Source organism: Halichoerus grypus, chromosome 8 (assembly GCF_964656455.1).
Source record: "Halichoerus grypus chromosome 8, mHalGry1.hap1.1, whole genome shotgun sequence".
In the NCBI taxonomy this organism is placed as follows: Eukaryota; Metazoa; Chordata; class Mammalia; order Carnivora; family Phocidae; genus Halichoerus; species Halichoerus grypus.
Genome location: NC_135719.1, coordinates 61,157,646 through 61,177,665, shown reverse-complemented (window position 1 = coordinate 61,177,665; position 20,020 = coordinate 61,157,646). Strand labels below are relative to the sequence as shown.

Sequence of the window (20,020 nt, the reverse complement as noted above, 5' to 3'; positions counted from 1 at the left end):
CGAACTACGCTTCCCAGGCTGCTCCGCTGCCGCCGCGCGCCCCGGCGCCGCGCCCGGCCGGGAGCCGCCTGTTGATCGCCGCGCTCGCCCCGACCACGGCGCCGCCCCTGCTCGGCGGTCCCCGCTACCTCCGGGCAGACGGACAGACTGCCCGCACCGCCGGCTCCGGGATGGGCGCACGGACCGGTGAGCGTGCGGGGGGGGGGGGAAGGGCGGCCGGGGCGAGGCGCGGTGTGCAGACCTCCGCCCGCGAGGCGGGGGCGGCGGCTCCCTCCCAGCGCGCTGGAGGATGCTCCGCGCCGTCCGCGCTCGGCCGGGCGAGTGCCCAGAGCCAGGGCCGCCTGTAGCCTCCGCGGCCGGGCGGGCTGTGCGGGGCGGCGCGGGCAGGAGGCGCCTGCCGGGGTGTGGGTCCCACGCTCCGCACTGCGGCTCCGCAGCCTCGGCAGCCCGCCGGGCCGCTGCAGTGAGGGCGCGGTCTCCTGCCTTCCTCGCGCTGCGGGGCTGGGTTTTTCCACGCTGGGCTTTGTTCCCCACTTTCCCCTCTCCTGTGAATGTTAGACAAGCTCCTGGAGCCCGGTGCCTCTCACTACATCGTTAAAGCGGGCGACGGGGAAGGATGCATTCCGGCTGGCGTCTTAAGGTCCCTGGAGCTGTCACCCGCAGGGCGTTTCAGCCTCTGGGAAAGCGGCGTTCAGGGAGCGGCCTGATGCAGGTCCTCGAGACCTTTATTTTTTTTCCTGGTTAAAGTCATGGTAGCATGTGCTCCCTGAGTCTTCCTAAATTTTCCCTGTTGATCCGCAGAAATGAAGATGGATTTTAAAAATAATAATATTAATAAAAGGCTCCTAATGGGAATTTTTACTTAAAGCGTTCCAAGGTGGGAAGGTGATGCAGGCAAAATGCAAATTAGCAATGAAGGAGGTCGTGAATGCTACGGCTTCATCTTGCCCATTAAACAGCCGAATCACAAGGCACTTGAGAAGGGAAGGAAAAGAACATCCGAGGAGGTATTTTTCAAATCAGGTTTCTGTCCTAGCTCTACCATTAAGGAGCTGAGGGACTCTGGGCAAGCCCCTTCACCTCTCTGAGTCTGTCTATCCGTGTAAAATGGGGCGTTTGGGCTACATGATTTCTAAACCTCTGTTCTTCCAAGATTCTCATATCAGGGGAATGAAGATATGAGGTTGCTTATGTTCAACACCATTACAAAAAGCCTGATTGTGACAGAACGAGTGGCTTTACCCTAGTGAGGAGGAAAGATTTTTCAGGGCTTAGGCAATCTGATTAAAAAAAAAACAAACAAAAAAACAACTGATTTTCTCTATCTACTTTCTTCAGTCTAACCCAATAAATATGTATTATAGCCATTTTAATTTTTACAGAACTGTAAATTGGTAGGCAACATGTGTTTGTTTTTGTTTTTAATTTGCTGAAGGTGAAGTCGTGAGATGGGCAGGTAGATGGAGAAGCAAATGGCTCCTGGGGTCTAGACTAAAGTGGTCAGATGTGGTCAGCAAGGACATGGGGGAAAGCCCCAGCAAGAAGTAACCAGAGAGCATATGCACTGAGGAAAGAGAGGATGGGTACTGATGGGTCATTGTTTGAATAATACACAATGAAAGGAATACAAGAACCAGAAAACCAGTGCTATGCAAACCCTAACATAACTGATTCAGGCAAGGACTCATCCATGGGTTCAAAACCTTTGAGTGAGAGGTTGTTGGAGAATAGGATTATCTCACCATGGATTACCTCGAGAAAATATGTCCTTACAATGGAAACAGGAGGAGGTCATCACCTTTGCCTAGTGATCAAGCTTACCAGCATCTAGTAGGAGTCTCCTGTTGGGATGCAATAAGATCATGACTTCGCCTATGCAGTGTTCCTGCCAAAAAGACTGGAAAGTCGAGTTTGGGAGTGTGGAGTTTTGTAGATTAAAATACTCAAGTGATGTAACAACCATTTCAGATGTGTGAACTTTGGATCCTAGATCAGAAAGAAAAAAAAAGCTCTAAAAGATGATTTGGAGACAATTGGAAAAATTTAACATGGAATGCATATTACATAATATGATGGAATTACTTTTCATTTTCTTACGCACAGTAGTGGTACTGTGGTTATGTAGGACACTGTGGTTCTTCGTGTGAGGTGCAGGTATTAGAGGAAATGTGTCGTGATATTTGCAACTTTCAGGTAGTTCAGGGGCAACAAGTCTAAGGGTGGGGGAGCAAGCTCAGGAATGTGGAAAATGACAGTGAATCTAAGACAATGGTACGCAGGTGTTTGTTGTACTGTTCTTTTATCTTTTCTGTAAGTGTGGACTTTTTAAATTAAAGTGGGAGAGAGCAATGAAATTAGAGAGTACATAAAGAGAACTAGGTGGTTGGTGACACACAGCTGCAGTGAATCTGTGGCTTTGAGTTTCCAGGATTTAAGTCCTATTAGAGGTATAAGTGGGCTCAGGGCAAGTTCCCTTTCTTGGTTTGTTTTGGCTACTATCAATCATTTCTTCTTTTTTTTTTTTAAGATTTTATTTACTTATCCGACAGAGAGAAAGAGAGCACAAGCAGGGGAAGTGGCAGGCAGAGGGAGAGGGAGAAGCCGGCTCCCCACTGAGCAGGGAGCCCCACGTGGGGCTCGATCCCAGGACCCTGGGATCATGACCTGAGCCAAAGGTGATGCTCAACCGACTGAGCTACCCAGACACCCCACAATCATTTATTCTTAAGATACTGCATCCCCTGGGGCGCCTGGCCGGTTCAGTGGATAGAGCATGCATCTCTTGATCTCGGGGTTGTGAGTTCGAGCCCCATATTAGGTGTGGAGCCTACTTTAAACAAAAGAAAGGGGGAAAAAAAGATACTGCATCCCCTAATTCCAACCTCAAAGCATTAATAATTCCCAAACCTTTGAAATGCCAGTTCTACTCAAGAATCATCCTGAAAACACTGTCCCTTTCCTCTCTACATTCAAGATTTATGTCCGTATAGAAGGAAGTTCCTGGTAGTAGATCTTTATATTTTGAGTTAGGGGAGTGTTGGGGGAAAGAACAGATCCAGCCTTTTGACGGAACAGAAGGTGTAGGGTTTCCTCTCATTCTCTTTATTTGTAAATCACATACAACCAAATGGTTTCTTATAGACTATAAGTGGTTCGAAGAGGTTCGTAGAAGGCATGTGCAGAGGAAAACAAAATCAACTCTTAAGATACAGCACAATTTTATACAGAGCCTTTTGCTGCAAAGAGACTTTTGCTATGGGGCGCCTGGGTGGCTCAGTCGTTAAGCGTCTGCCTTCGGCTGTGTTCCCTCTCTCGCTGTGTCTCTGTCAAATAAATAAATAAAATCCTTTAAAAAAAAGAGAGACTTTTGCTATACCTGGAATATACATGCTTTTATGTTTTGCCTCCTGTTTCGGCATCAGTGCTATCCATCTCTTTAAGTATGTTGCCAGGTTTCCCCTACTCACCTCTGGATAGAGTGGTAACGAGAAGGTCAGTTCTAGGACCGTGGGTAATAGGAGCTCATGAAACAGGGCACAAGGCCAGCTGTGCCAAGCCTGGAGATGCGTAAGGAGCAAATCTGAGGTACCAGCCCTACAAGGCCTCTCATCAGAGCAGTTGGAGGGGTCTAGAGTCTAGTAAGCTGGGCTGCTGTTCAGCCAGTATGTGCAGGGACAGCCATCCCTGTTGTTTAGAGCTGACAGCCACTCTGACAGGGCAGTGCCCATTCCATACCATTCGCTAAGTCTTGTGCACATCATCTTGATAAGCAGTCGTGAGTCAAGGTGCACATAGTACCAGTACGGTACAACAAAACGTTGGTCAAAACCTGGCTGGAGTACAGAGACCAGAGTAAGAGATAAGATAGGTGAGTCAAAGACTACATAAGCAGGCAGGAGCCAGGAAGGCACGGGAATCAAAAGACAGAAAGTAGAGAACACATAGTGTGCTAGTCAGGAAGTGAGAAGCCATCAATTCCTGAAAGCAAGGTGAACCAGCAGACACAGATACCCACGTGCAAGGCAAGGAGCTGGAAGTCGGGAAATAGGAACTCCTCGGAAAACAGAGAATAGGGCCAGACAAAGGGATAAGGCAGCAGGAGGAAGTAGGATCTGCCAAGAGAATTAGAAACCAGGTAGCAGTCTGGGCAGAGTCTAAGACTTCCATGCTAACGAGCTTCTGCCTCAGCCAGGAAGTGCTTGGCTGCTTCCTGCCCAGGTGGAAACCTGTCTCCTCCTTTGGCCAGCCTCTACATGGTGGCTCAGCGCTACACCTGGTAGCGCTGACCCGGGGCTCTTAGAAGATGCTGCCTCTCTATATTCAACAGATCCTGACAAGGACAACAGAGGGAACAGATACCCCAAATAAAAGACTATTCCCAGACCAAGGACAAAAGAGAAATGGCTTTGACTGAGGGCGTGTATGTGTGTGTACACAATGCCTAGTACACACATTATCACGTTAAGCATCCCCTCCACCTTCTGAGATAAATACTGTTCTTTGCCTGTTTTACAGAGGAGAGAACAGAGGCTTGGAGAAGTTTCACTTGCACACAGACCTGTAACGATCACACACAGACCTGTAACGATCACACCCAGTGCAGGTTGACTCCAAGGCCCCTGCTTTAAGTCTTCTGAACCTGGAGTGGGGGTGGTTCACTGGTGGGCACATTGTTTTAAAAGGAGACTGTTTTCAAGCAAAATTTGAGCTATGGCAACTTTTGTGTGGTAAGTTTGGGAAGTTAAGACCACACAGTCTTAAGATACAAACTCTTCAGGGCACCTGGGTGGCTCAGTCGTTAAGTGTCTGCCTTCTGCTCAGGTCATGATCCCAGGGTCCTGGGATCGAGCCCCGCATCGGGCTCCCTGGTCCGTGGGAAGCCTGCTTCTCTCTCTCCCACTCCCCCTGCTTGTGTTCCCTCTCTCGCTGTCTCTGTCAAATAAATAAATAAAATCTTAAAAAAAAAAAAGATACAAACTCTTCATTCTGGTAAGATCTGTTCCTCATTTCCCTTTCAGCTTGTTCCCTTCAATTGCCCTGTCATACTTTTTGCCTGAAATTCCTCCTTATCCCGCCCCATTCTCTGTCCTTCATCCCCTGCAAGTATTCCCAGAATATGACAGGAGCCATTTGGTTGTTAAAAAAAAGAGAGAAACAAACATGACTGGGCCATCTTCAAATAGCTAGATTTTGGGGCATGTGGGTGGCTCAGTCAGTTAAGCGTCTGCCTTTAGCTCAGGTCATGATCCCAGAGTCTTGGGATGGAGCCCCATGTCTGGCTCCCCGCCCAGTGGGGAGTCTTCTCCCTCTGCCCCTTCCCCTGCTTGTGCTCCTGCAGTCTCTCTCTCTCTCAAATAAAATCTTTAAAAAAAAACCCCAAATAGCTAGATTTCAAAACACAGGCTATGTGTTTTGTACATGTTTTTGTATTTGCCTACAGCTAGAAAGGAATTAAATATATAGGAACAACTCATGTCTTGTTGGAGGATATGATGATAATGTTGATTTTGTTCTAATTTACTAATTTTAGAAAATGTAGATTTGACCCTTATGCAGTTTGGTTCACTGATTATTTAAGAACTATTATGAAATATCGAAGATTTATAATAGAGAATAATAACTTCTCATTTCCCTACCCCTACTTGGGAATAAATCATCACCACTATAGTTGAAGCCCGAGCCCCCCTTCTCCAGGCAACCCCCTCCCCCACCCAGTGTGATGTATGTCCTTTCCATGTGTAGTCCTATGTAACTTTCCTAGAAATGTATGTCCTCCGACATGACTTATGGTACTGTTTTGCCAGTTTAAAAAACTTTTCACTAGGTTTTTAGGATTATTTTTTGTTTATTCTTTTGCAAAAATTAGTCTCTGGTTTGGACAGGGCTTAATAAATAGGGCTGCTTGTTTTGGCTTTGGTTCCAAGTCTTTGTGTGTAGGCAGGGCCAAAGGCTGTGCACTTGGTGTGGTATCTGATTTTCCTCTTTCATACTGCAGTTATATGAATAAGGAAGTGGAAAGAGAAGCAAAGAAAGCTATACCCCTTGTTTTCCTTCCTAGAGCCTGTGTCTTTGGGTAACAGAAGAGTTATTGGGCGGCCCAAGCATTCTTCCTTCAGCTCTAGTCCTAACTCCTGTTTTCCATCTTCCTAACTGACTTGGTGTACATTCCCACCTGGACTCCGGGAAGCCTTGCTGGGCACTTGCTTCATCCCAGCATGTATGTCAGTATCTTGTTGCATGTTGAGTGCTTGCCATGGGACAGACACTCTGCCGGAGGTGAGGCTGCTGCAGTGCTTTGTGCAGACTTTCCACTGTGGCATCTCTAACAGGAGGAGAGAACAGATGTGAACCTTTGTGGGGCCCAGGCAGGGGCTAAAACAGGCCAGCCAGCCATGAGCCAGAAATCTGCAATTTGACCTTAAAAGCCCGGTGAATGCTGCATTCTTCTCCACAGTATATCTGTATTTTGTATTAAATAATTGTAACTGGCTCTCCCCCAAATCTTAAGTCAAAGTTGTGCTCCAGGAGGATGCACTATTTTTTTTTCTTCTCTGGCTTTGACACCCCCTCATTTATGCAACATATGCAATTTGTCTTAACAGGTACTGTTACATAGTATTAACATGTTATTGTAACTACTTGCCCTGCTAAACTGTAAGTTTGGTTGGGGCACAGGATACCATTTGTTTTGTTCACTGCTATTGTCCCAGCAGTATCTGGAAACGATAGGCTTTCAGTAGATACTTGTTGAATGAATATACAAACCTGAGCTTGAGAAGCCTAAGACTATAAAGAATTACCATGTTGTCCCTGTCTTCTGGGAGTTCGTGGTATAGTTGAAGAGAAAACCATATATGTAATGAACATGAAAAGATAACAAGAAAGCAAGAGATGAACACCAAATTGGTGACAGACAGTGTGAATTTAGGAAGAGGAGCAATTTCTGTGGTCTTAGGTGGCCTCAGAAAGTTCTATGACACAGAGTAGAGGCACTGCATATAATAGAATGAACTCTGGACCAGTGGGTAACTTCACCTCTGTGCTCATTTTCTTCATTTGCATTTGTTGGATGCCTGCTTTGGGTCAAGCCTTATGTTGGGGCACCTGGGTGGCTCTGTTGGTTAAGTGTCTGCCTTCGGCCCAGGTCATGATCCCGGGGTCCTGGGATGGAGCCCTGGATTGGGCTCCCTGCTCAGCACGGAGTTGCTTCTCCCTCTTACCTTTACATAAAATTAAAAAAAAACAAAAACAAAGACTGTGTCCTCACAGAGATTAGTGAGGAAGACAGAGCTAAAACAAACAATGGTAATAAAGTCAAGAGCTGTGATCAAGGGTTATGCCATGGGGGAGGGAAGTGACCCAGACCTTGTCTCTGTGTCTGAACAAGGCCTCCCTGAGGAATTGAAGCTTACATGAGACCAGAAGATGAATAAGACAGCATTCAACTGAGGAGGGTGGGGGTAACTAGTGCTCTGAGCAGAGTGAGCAGCATAAGGCACGATCCAGGAATTGGAAGTGGTCCAGGAGGCTGGAGCCAGGAGGAGATAGAGAATGTGGTGCAGGATGAGACTGATGAGGATGACAGGGGCCATACTGTGAATTTGATCCTTATCCTCAAGGCAATTGGAAGCCGCTGGAGGATTTTAAGTTTGTTTAAAAAAGGGCAAACTTGTTTAAAAAAGATCACTTTGGGGGCGCCTGGGTGGCTCAGTCATTAAGTGTCTGCCTTCGGCTCAGGTCATGGTCCCAGGGTCCTGGGATCGAGCCCCACGTCGGGCTCCCTGCTCTGCGGGAAGCCTGCTTCTCCCTCTCCCACTCCCCCTGCTTGTGTTCCCTCTCTCACTGTGTCTCTCTCTGTCAAATAAATAAAATCTTAAAAAAAAAAAAATCATTTTGACCATTTGTATGGAGAATGGATGGAGAGTGGGTAAGGCTGGATGTGGCAGTACAGACAAGTCCAGTAGGTGGATTCTAACACGTTTAGGTAAGGACAGCATTTGGTGATTGATGGGGAGGGGGCGGGGAAGACAAGGAAAAGAAGGTGTCAAGGATGGCTCCCTGGTTTCTTGGCACCAACTGGAAATTCTAGAGTAGAGGAAGCCGTTTGGTAGGACAAATGATGAGAGTCCTCAGAGGTGCTGGAGGCAGCCAAGTAAAGATGTTGGTTTGGCAGTTAGAAATATTTGGATCTAGCCCTCAGGAACAAAGTCTAGGACAAAGATAGGGATTTAGGGGTCTTTAACATATGGATTATAGTTAAAACTCTGGAGACAGTGAGTTCCCCAGGGAGAATGATAGTGTGAGAAGAGAAATGCTAAAACAGGGCTATTGAGGATGCCAGCATTTAAAGTGGAGGAAGAGGAATTGCCAAGATAGAGTGAGCGGGGAAGTGAGAGAAAAACCATCTATGCTGCTGGACTGCATGATCTCTAAGGCCTCAGTCAGCGCTGACATTCTGTGGTCCTGAAGAGCTGGGATTTGAGCCAGGTCTCAAAAGCAGAGCCCATGGATAGGCCATGAGAATAGAGAAGGGCATTCCAAGGAATATTACCATCTCAGCCAAAGTCCCAACAAGAAACAGAGGACACACTCAAACTGGATCATTTGAAACAGTTTTAATAAAGAGGCTATTTACAAAGAGGTAGGGTGGGTTTAGGGAATCCAGTAAGGCAGAAATCTGGCGCTAGCCACAGCAGAGACCCTTCACCACCCCGAGGCCTGAAGTCCGCTGAAGGGGAGAGCAGCTGAATATAAAGAGCTGCCTGAGAGGAGATGTGGCCTTCTGGACCAACCTCCGTCTCTCCCTGCCCTCCAGCTTCTTGCCAGGGCGTGCTGCTGGCCAAACGTAAGCCCAAGAACAAGAGAGCCCATGGATGCAGTATAAATACATTATATTCCTGGGGCACAGAGCAAGGTGGAGAGTGGATGTAGAAGGGCAAACAGAAGATATCCATAACAATTATCTCGAAAAATGGAAATATATGGGTAAGAGGGTGTATTCATTTCCTATTGCTGCTGTCACAAATTCAGGGGCTTAAGACAACAAGGATTTATTATGTTACAGTTTTGGAGGTTAGAAATCCAAGACTGGTTTCACTGGGCTAACGTCATGGTGTCAGCAGGTCTGCACTCCTTTCTGAAAGCTCTAGAAGAGAATCCATTTCCCTTTCTTTCCCAGCTTCTAGAGGCCGGCCACATTTCTTGGCTCTCAGCCCCTTCGTCCGTCTTCAGAGCCAGCAATCACATCACTCCGACCCTCTGCTTCTGTCATCACATCTCCTCTGGCTCTCCTGCCTTCCTCTTCCATCTTTTAAGAGCCCTTGTGATTCTGTTGGACCCACCCAGATAATCCAGGATAATCTCCCTATTTTAAGATCCTTGATTTAACCCACCTGGTCCCTTTTGCCATGTAAAGTAACACATTCCCAGGTCCTAGAGGATTCGCCTTTGGACATCTGTAGGGCAGTCATTATTCTGCCTATCACGGAGAGCCAATAAGCCTTTTTGGCTGGAGTAGAGTAACTCCCTGGGAAAGTAATGAAGACAGAAAGCAGAAAGTGCAAACTGACGCCAAATTATGGGAGTTTTGGATGCTAGACTGTCTAAATTTCATTCTGTAGACAAGAGGGAGCCATCGGAAGTCCTTACCCAGAGAAGTGGCTTTTTAGCAGTGTAAAGAGAGATGACCCGATTGTGGTGTTCTAGTGGCTTACGGGGAAGAACAGAAACCTTTCAAGATGCCATTATGGTAGTTTGGGCCCAAAGGACAAAGATGCAAAACAAGAGAGACAGGAAGAAGGGGTGGTGTGAAAAGTTCTGTGCAGGGCGCCTGGGTGGCTCAGTCGGTTAAGCGGCTGCCTTCAGCTCAGGTCATGATCCCAGGGTCCTGGGATCGAGTCCCGCATTGGGCTCCCTGCTCAGCGGGGAGTCTGCTTCTCTCTCTCTCTCTCTGTCAAATAAATAAATAAAATCTTGAAAAAATGAAAACAAAAACAAACAAACAAAAAGTTCTGTGCAGTCAGAATCTACAGGAGATGCTAACCAAGTGGCCATGGAAAGAAGGGGGAGAATTGAAGGGTGGTCCAAGTGTTTAAAGTGTATGACTGGTAGATTAATGGTATGATCTAGAAAATCAGGAGAGCAAGTCAGTTTCATAGAAAGATGTGAAATTAGGAGTATAGTTGTAGAATCCTGGACTAGAAATACAAATAGAATCTTACCAGGTCTAAGATATCACCAATTTAAAACACATCAACGTTTTATGTACCACTAAGGAAAAAAATGCTACCAGCTAAAATATGATGCTTGCTTCCTTAAAAATATAATTTTCACTTTATTGAAAGAACAGTTTTAGACTTACATGTAGACTTTTTTGAAATCTTTTAATGTACATACAACAAATTGCATATATTTAAAGTGTACAGTTTGCTAAATTTTAACATAAGCATGCACCTGTGAAACCACCACATCAAGGTAGTGAATAAACATATATATAACTCAGAATTTTCCTTATGTCCTTTCATGATCCCTTCCTCTGCCCCTCCCTACCTCTCTCTCTTCCATCCCCAAGCAACTACAAATTTGCTTTCTGTCATATAAATTACAGTCTGTAGCATTTGAGATAAATGGAGTCATATCCTATGCATTCTTTTGGGTCTGGCTTCTTTCATTCGATATAATTATTTTGATGTGCATCCATGTTGTGTGTTTCAATAGTTCATTCCCTTTTACTTCTGAATAGATTTCATAGTGTGGATATGCCATGATTTGTTTTTCCATTCACCCACCAATGATCATTCAGTTTATTTACAGTTTTTGGCTTTTTGAAATAAGGCTGCTATGAATAGATTTTTTAAATTATAGATCACCCCGGGCATAAAAAGGGAAGATGCAATTGAAATGAATTGATTAATATTCTTAAAAGTTCTTCACATTTCGAGTGTAACTTTTTGAATCACTTTGTTTATTAACATATAATGTACTATTTGTTTCAGGGGTACAGGTCTGTGATTCATCAGTCTTACACAATTCACAGCACTCACCATAGCACATACCCTCCGCAACGTCTATCACCCAGCCACCCCATCCCTCCCACCCCCCTCCACTCCAGCAACCCTCAGTTTGTTTCCTGAGATTAAGAGTCTCATGGTTTGTCTCCCTCTCTGGTTTCGTCTTGTTTCAATTTCCCTCGCTTCCCCTATGATCATCTGCCTTGTTTCTCAAATTCCTCATATCAGCGAGATCATATGATACTTGTCTTTCTCTGATTGACTTATTTCTCTTAGCATAATACCCTCTAGTTCCATCCATGTCATTGCAAATGGCAAGATTTCATTTTGTGATGGCTGCATAATATTCCATTGTATATATACCTTTGATTCACAATCATGAATGTCTGTTTTTTTCCACCCAGTATCTCCTCTGCGCCATCAAGAGTGGTAATTTTTTAAAAAACCTGTAAAAGAACTATAAGCCATTAATGCTGGGCACTTAAGCCCACTCCATAATTATGTGGAACTAACTTAACCTGCATCTTCCTTTGAGAGTGTTGCTAAACATGCCTGAGTTGCCACCTGTCTCACTCCCTCCCCATTAGGTTTTAAAAGTCCACTATTTTTACAAGTCCCTGGGATTTTTTTCTCCCAAATCCCTGACACCCATTCTTCTAGTTTTGAAGCTGGTGCTTTTGATATTATGCATTCGTAGGCAATGTCGAGTACATCTTGACTGCTGCTGGGCCCACAGTAATCGTAGGATCAATTGTAAAACACATCTGCATTTCAGAATGTTAAATGTGGGAAACTGTGTAACTTCAAGTCCGTTAAGAAGGATGGTTCAACCAGTTCATTTGATGGTTAAGGGCTTGGCAGATTTAGTTCTGTGCCCAGTGTCGCATAATTAGTGGTAGCTGGGGCCAAAACAAAATTTCTATGATCTAATTGGTCTCTGACTTTAGTGGGATGGTTTTGGGGGGAGGGTTCTGTTTATTTATTAATTTTACTGTACTAGAGCAATGGAAGCTTAAAAGAAGGCTGGCCAATGGAAAAGACAGTCACGTTTTACATAGAAAAGACACCCAAACAGAAAACCACAAACTTGAATGTGGTGAACTAGTAAGAGAGAGAAAAAACATTCCAGTAACCCTTCAGTGGCTCACCTTCAACTGGTTTCTTCCTATGCCAACCCGTTCTTCATTCTTACCTTTTGAATTACTTTATGGAAAAAATGGGCTTCTCAGATGATTCTTCTGGTTTTAAACATTTGTGGCAGCTCCCCATGTCCAACAGAATAGAGCCCAGGGTCCTTGGCAGGGCTTATAGGGAAGGCCCTTCACACATGTCCCTTTCTGGTCTTTAGCTCTTTCCTCTCTCTGTAGCACACCAACCGTTCAATAAATTCAATAAAATCCCATCGTCCACCTTCTTATCTTTGTGCCTTTGTTTATGCTGTTCCTTTTCTCTGGAATAACCCTTCCCCACCCTCGTCTGCCTATGGTCTCTTCCTTCAAGGCTCAAAGGCAACCTCTTTTTCACAGTTTCCCTTCAATCCCCCCACCTTTACCCAATGATTACTTCCTCATCTGTTTTTAAACCTATTTTATACTTTACTTCTGTTCTAACACTTATCAAGTATTTGTGTGTCTCACTGAGCTGTGATCTTCTTGAAGAAGGGTTCACATCTTGTTTATCTTTAGATTCCTGCTTTCTAGATGTGTGCCTGGCAAATAGTAGGTATACAGCAAGTATTAATTGCCTTGAAAGATCTGATTGAGTTTAATACCACCTAGGGAGAAACACAATCAGCTAAGTACCTTGCTATTTCCTAAATGCAATATTATCTTTCTAGAGGAGAGATGGAAAATCCTCTGCAAGAAAGATGGGATTGAGTAAGAATGACATTCTGGGTGGAAGTTTAGCAGTGAGGGGTTATAAAAGAAGGGGTTGAAAGGAGAATGGACTAGAGGTTTAACGAACTAGGGAGCATGACTAAGGACACAAAAAAGAAATGGGAATAGAAAGAACAGGAGATGAGGGAAGAAAAAAAGAGAGAGAATAGAAGCGTGGAGAGAGTATGTAGTCAGGATTTTAGAATCTTACTGAGATTAATTGCAGGGAGTCACTGCACAATGCTTTCTCACACGGACGTTCCAAACTCTCTTTCCTGAATGAACCCCATTTTGTATTCTTCACATCACTCTCTCCCTGAAAAGACACAAGTGTGCTTCTTACGACTGCCTTACAATTTGTTCATTGTTTTCCACTGTTTTCTATGGAAAGCTGGAGGAGGCAGAGTAGTGTGGGGGAAAGGCACCCACCACGCTGGGAATCAGGAGGCCTGGCACGTCCCAGCTCTGGAGCCTCGAGCAAGCAACTTAGCCACCTTCGCCTCAGAGTCTTTATCTGTCAAATGGGATATTAGTATCTGTCCAGGCTTCCTTTCTGGGTTGTTTGTAAAGATCTAAATTAGTGAAAGAAGCTGTGAGGTTGCTCTGCAAATGGAAGTGATATTACTGATTCGTGGAATTATTCGTCCAATAAAGACTCCATGGGCAGATGGCACAGCCCTGGTCTCCTGTGAATAAGTCCTGTTTGCAGAATAAGATAACAGTGTTTCTTTCTTATTGGTAGTATTCTGAAGTCTCAGGAAGCTGCCCTGTTTCAATGTTCGTGACCCATGAGAAGGGCATATAAGAAGCCATGGCGCTCCCCTTTCAAAAAGAGCTGGAGAAATACAAGAACATTGATGAAGATGAGCTTCTTGGCAAACTCTCAGAAGAGGAACTGAAACAGTTGGAAAATGTTCTTGATGACCTAGATCCCAAGGTTGGTGACCTGGGACTGAAACATGGTGGTCAATGGTAGTAGGGGATAAATGGTGTGGCTTGGTCCTTAAACAATAGTGTAGAAATCCCTTAGCTCCAAATACAAATTCTGCGTTCTTCCCCTGATTGGTTCCGGTCTGACAGATTCATAAAGAACCTCAGTAGCCACGTGTACAATATGATAGGACAAATGTATTTCTCAAAAACCAATTTAATGTAAATGGTAAAAAATATTTTCCATTGCTTGAGAACGACTAGTCAGACTTAAGGAAGAAGAAAGGAAAGAGGAAAAGGGAACAAATCTTAACCAAATTTCTTCTGTGAGGTCATACACTCTACTGGGCATGGAAGCCCTTGGGGTAAATTATATTACACTCATTTCATAATTGAGGGGGACAGACGAAGAGAAGTAATTTACAGAAGATCTCATACTAGTAAACATCAGAGATGACATTTACACCAGGCCTTTAACCCCACAAACAGATCTTTTTTACACCTCATTTTTTTAAAAAAGCATGAATGACTTGAAGTTTTTGGTGATCTCACAACAATGGATGGATTTGAATTTTAACAATAATATTACGTAAATTTAAGTGGAGATTCTACTATTTTTATGAGCTCTTGAAAAGCAAAGTAGTTTGTTACAGTGTTTGTTTAGCAAGCACCTTCTTTAGTGCTGATGGTGTTTTTTTAAAATTAGAATCAGAGGCATCCAAAATAGTGATTTTACTATAAAGAAAAATGTCACTAAAAATTATTTATATGATATTCTGATATGCCAGACACTTTGGATATTTTATTTATTTTTAAGAATATTTTTATCTTTGACGGACATTGGGGAGGGTATGTGTTGTAATGAACACTGGGTATTATATAAGACTGCCAAATCACAGACCTCCACCCCTGAAACAAATAATTAAATTAAAAATAAATAAATAACCCAAAACACAGCCTTAAAAAAATGTTTTTATTTTTGAACCTTAAGGAAGGAATCACTCAGCTTAGTCAAGCAGGTATCAGCATCTCCCCTAATATTTACTTATGTGCTGGCATGTTTTCCCAGGAAAGAGGCTAGAAATAAGAGAGTATAGCCACGTTGGCTCCTTGTTAGTCTCTGTATGCCTGCCTGGAAGCACCTCAGGTACAGACCTGGCCAAACCCAAGTGTGATCTACGAGGAAGGAGGCCCTGAAGGGTGCCTGGCCTTTTGCTACCACATTCTAGAATGCAGCTGCAGAAGACTCAGAGGCGGCTCTAGCCAGCTGTGTTGTGCCTGTGCGCATTAGCAGAAACATCTCAGCACAGAATGGGCCAGGGTAGGGCCTCAGAGATGCGCCAGAGTCCCCAGCCCTCAGTGCACACCTGCATCTCTGCACAGGTATCCTTCTCCCTGCCTCCCCCATAGACAGCTGGGCTGGGGCCGGGGGCCAAGTGACAAAGTATCAGTAGGGCAAACACCTTCCTTCCTGCTTACACCTCTGTCTCATCAGAGTGCACTGCTACCAGCTGGATTCCGACAGAAAGACCAGACCCAGAAAGCAGCCACTGGCCCGTTCGATCGCGAGCACCTCCTCATGTACCTGGAGAAGGAAGCTTTGGAACAGAAGGACAGGGAAGACTTTGTGCCCTTCACTGGAGAAAAGAAAGGTAAGGGCCCCAGGTGCCACATCCTGGGACAAAGGTACTGCTCATATCTTGTCATGGGGGGTCCAGCAAGGGAACTGACCTGGAAGTGGGAAAGAAGCCCAAGAACTGGATTCATAATTAAAAAGAATCATGGCTGGTAGAGACATGCCAGTATACTTTTGTCCAAACCTATAGAATGCGCACCACCAAGAGTGGACCCTAATATAAACTGTGGACTTTGGATAATAATGATAGCAATGTAGGCTCATCAGTTGTAACAAACGTCCCACTCAGCTGCACAGTGTCATTGGGGGAGAGCTTGTAAGCGTGGGACAAGGAGTATATGGGAACTCTCTGTACTGTCCTCTACGAACCTAAAACTGCTCCAAAAAAATACAGTTTACTAGTTACAAAAAAAATTATGGCAGAATATGTAAGCTAATTAAATTAATACTTAGAGTGTAAAGGTACTCAAATTAGTTCTGTGAAAAATATCTTAAGCCCCAAAGAAAAAGCTTTGGCAGCATGAGGTAGTATTGTGCCCGAAAGAAGGTCCTATAGGCGTTGGTGCGTTTCTCTTAGCCCAGGGCTTTACCGACCGCAGACATCCCCTCAAGGCCTTTCTGTTCCATGTCTAGGTTAGCTGTGGCACCAGACCCCTAACCTAAGATGCTACCGTTAGAGAACGGTGCAGTCAACCATTCCCTCATCCAGCATTTACCAAGCACCCCCTTTGTGCACAGCGATGTGCCAGGTGTTGGCACCACAGTGAATAGGACCCTACCTTGCCCTCAAGGAGCTTGTGGTCTAGTGAGAGAAGCACTGTGATAGTCCTGGTGAGGCTCTGAGGAACAAAGGGATGTTCCTCCATGCCAGGACTGAGCTCAGAACCAAGACCAGGAAAACCCTCCTCCTTAGCTTCCAACCCTAGGCTCCCCTTTGGAGGAAAAGTGGGTACCAACAGCCTGTGTGGTTTCCTCAGCTACAGACAGGGACTTGGGCCCACAGACACTAATGGAATCATCCATAAGCTCATGGCAACTACAGTCTTTTTAAAATGCAAATCAGATCATGTCACTTCCCTGCTGAAAGTCTCAAATCCTCACTGTGGTCCTCAGGGCCCTGGGAGAGCTCACCTTGCCCACCTCTCTGATCACCTCTCCCATTCCCTTGCCGAGCCTCGGCCCCACCGTCTGCATTCAGTTCCCCAAACCTGCCGAGTTCTTCTCCCATCCCAGGGTCTTCTCATGATCTCTCCCCTCCGACCCACATCCCCATTTTTCACATTCTAAAAGTCCCAGCTGAAACGTCAGGGCCTCAGGCTTTCCCTGACCCTTCTGTCTAAAATAGACCCCTTCTCTCTGCCATGACACTCATGTATTGCCTTCATAGCACTGTGTTCATCATTTTGTTTATTTACTTTGGGTTTTGTGTGTTTTGTGTGTTTCCCACCTGTGCGCGCTGGCACAGGGGAGCACCTGATAAATACAGGTTCGGGTGAATTCTGTCTGGGAGCTTCTGTACAGGGTCCTGGGGCAGCAGGAGCACGCCTCCTCAGGTGGCGTCAGTCAGAGCACTGCTGTCTTCTGTTATGCGACATCTGGCTGTCCTCTGAATCATGCTCATTTGATGGATCGTGCTCATTTGATGGATCGTGCACCACTGATTGTGTCAATTTATTAAGAAAGTGAAGTTGGACAGTGACAAATTGGGCAAATAACTACGGATTGCCATAGAAATACGGAGCTGTTTCTATGGCAGCATGGCTGCTATTAGACTAAGTTCATTGTGCAAGAAAAATTATAATGTCAAATCTTCAATAAAATCCCAGTTAACATCCAATATTAGGGTAGTGCCAGAATAACAAGAGAAAAGCTGTTGTTTCTTCTTCTCAAAGTAGAGGTCTGAGGAGTAGCAGTGGTAAATTATCTCTCGATCCAGATTCATCTGCAGATGATTCACAGGGGAGTTAGGAATGCAGGGGCAGCCTGGGTCGTAAATGGGGAGACAAAAGGGGCACACCGTTGCTCGGTGTAGCTTAGGAGAAGGTTGGAAGGCAACACAGTTGGGCAAAATGAGCAGAGAGCAAGTTTTCCAAACAAAGCAGAGGGAACAGAGTAGAGTCTGCAGGGCCCCTGGAAGCACCAGCGGATGATCTGGAAGCACCAGCGGATGATCTGGAAGCACCAGCGGATGATCTGGAAGCACCAGCAGATGATCTGGAAGCACCAGTGGATGATGTGGAAGCACCAGTGGATGATGTGGAAGCACCAGTGGATGATCTGGAAGCACCAGCAGATGATCTGGAAGCACCAGTGGATGATGTGGAAGCCTTGGAGGCTGCTGTAAAGGCCTCAGGCGAGGGGCTGTACAACTTCAGCTCTGAATGCCCTGGGCCCTGGGCCCTCGGGTTCCTGGGCCATGTTTCACTCTCTGCAGTAGTTTTATCCACTTAGAACTTGTTGTTTGGTTACCCACCCCACCACCACCAGGAATGGATGTGCAGCAGCAGTTGTCCTAAAGTTTGACAGCTATGGGCCACCTGTGCACGTGGTATTGAGGGTAATCCTAAGCACTAGCAGGAAGGAGGAAAGGGGAAGCCTCTTTGACTCTGGAACCGAGATCATCTGAGCCACAAAGAAAAGGCTTCAGGCTGCAGATACTATGAAAAATAAGTCTGGGATGAACCCTAGTGTCTGAGATGTTATTGATTGGTTATTTTCTTTTTTCATTTTCTATCTTCTGGTCATTCTCCTTGTATTTTTCATTATGCTCCAGTGTATTTTGCTTCTTTCTGGGAAAGGTGGCAGTTTATGTGATGCAGAGGCAGGAAGCAGGGTGATGTTGAGTGATGGAGACCTTGTGGCCAGGATACCCCAGACTGACTACAAGCAATGGTGTCTCCCTAGGGTGCCCAGCACTGCCTGGTCCCTGATTTCATGTCCAACCATTTGAAGATCTGGTAAACTATCAGAAACTATCCCACAGCCCCTGCAACCAGGGACAGCTCTTGGAGAGGATTTATAAAGGAGAGTTACTGACTTTGGGTTTGACCCTTACCTTTCCAATGGGAGTGGGGAAGGGCTACCTAGCCAGAGAGACCTGGAAACAGTGTTGGTCTCCTTTGGCTGAAGTGGGAGCCAGCTCTCTGTTCTACCCAAGATGACAAAGAGAAGGCAGTGGAAGGGTGAGTCTTTAGGGAACTCCAAAGATCACATTGGAGGAGACCAATTTCAAAGATCATGCCAAGAAGTAAGAGCAGCTCCAGAAAAGAAACCAAGAGTTAAAAGCTGGAAGGAATTGAAAAAGAGTGTAAGTAGTTCTGGAGTATTGCTGTGGGAGCTCTGGAATGTCCTAGGTTTCCCCTTAGGAGTCATTGCATGAGTGGGATGTGGGTGCGTTGAGCTGGCTGAAAGTTAGGAGCAGGTAATATGCCATCCTCCCAGCGATGTAATCTTCAGTCCAGAGGTTGGGGCTGAGGAGGGTAGGGCATAGATATCAGCATATTGAGAAGTGAGTCAGGGGCAAAGCAAATGGAATCTGACTGTGAGGATGAAGCGGGAGTTGATCGCGGAGTATACACATGTGGGAAGCATAAAATACCTTGTTGCTCACAGACCTCCACAGTTTCTAAATACATGAATCCTGATTTCTCCTTTTACATCTGACGTCCTTTGGTATGTCTAGAGAGGTAGCTGTGTCCCCAGGCCACTACACTACTCCAAGTGACCCCAGATAGAGCATCCTAGTGGTCTACAATCTCAATCTAGGGGGAAAAGCTCTGGGAGAGCTGTAGTTTGTCCCTCTGGAACCCCTGGGACTATGTGGGTGACTCTGCCTCCAATATTTGCAGGATCCAAGGGAAGAACACACACAGAAGCCTATGTGCCATTTTTTGTAAATATTTAAAAGCTAATAGCTGTTAAAATATGTTCTATCCTGTTACAAATACACCTAGAAACCCAGGATTCTTGGGCTTCCAAAAGTTCCATGCAAGCATATGGGATGTCCTATACTGCTAGGGCCTCACACATATTTGACACAAATAACCTCCCCTTGGCCTGCGGGTGCTCACTCCAGCAATGTGACATGCCTCCAGGAGGATGGACATGGGGAAGGGAGGCACGCAGGCCCTGGAAGCAAGTTCAGGGGTCTTTGAGCAGGGAATTCCAGGATCCCAGATGCCTGGAGCGGGGCCTAGCAGGTGGCCTGGATTCTGGGTGGGAATGTCCCTTTGGCCCCATGACTTCTCCCTTGATGTGGGGAGGAGGGAGATTGCAGGAGAGGAGGACCAGAGTGAGCCCTGTAAAACGTGGGGCCCATGGCAGGGCCTTTCTTGCTCAGGTCTAAGGGCAATGCTGACGATCGATGGTAGAGAGGTAGAAACCACCGTTTCCTTCTACGTTTAAGAACTGTAGTCTCCTCAGATCTCTGTGTTGCAGAACGCAGGATTCCTCCTCTGACGTTCCCTCCCTCTAATAGTGGATTAATGATACTGCCTTCGTCCCAGCAGGGAAGGAATCCCAGTTGTGTGTGCAATGGCTTAATGACTTGGCTCTCAGTGGTCAGAGCT

At 45.6% G+C, this 20,020-nt stretch overlaps 1 protein-coding gene across 2 annotated transcripts in view; it reads left to right on the top strand.

Annotated features, from left to right (window-relative positions):
• Positions 1-36: 36 nt before the first annotated feature.
• Positions 37-20,020, top strand: part of TMOD2 (tropomodulin 2) — a 54,413-nt gene continuing 34,429 nt past the window's right edge. The window contains exons 1-3 of one of the 2 annotated variants that reach the window (XM_036116633.2): positions 37-186; positions 13,629-13,823; positions 15,312-15,468. In XM_036116633.2, coding sequence (XP_035972526.1) covers positions 13,698-13,823; positions 15,312-15,468 — 283 coding nt within the window. In that variant the 5' untranslated portion in view covers positions 37-186; positions 13,629-13,697. The remainder of the gene's footprint in view (positions 187-13,628; positions 13,824-15,311; positions 15,469-20,020) is intronic. The other variant, XM_036116632.2, reaches the window with a different exon arrangement.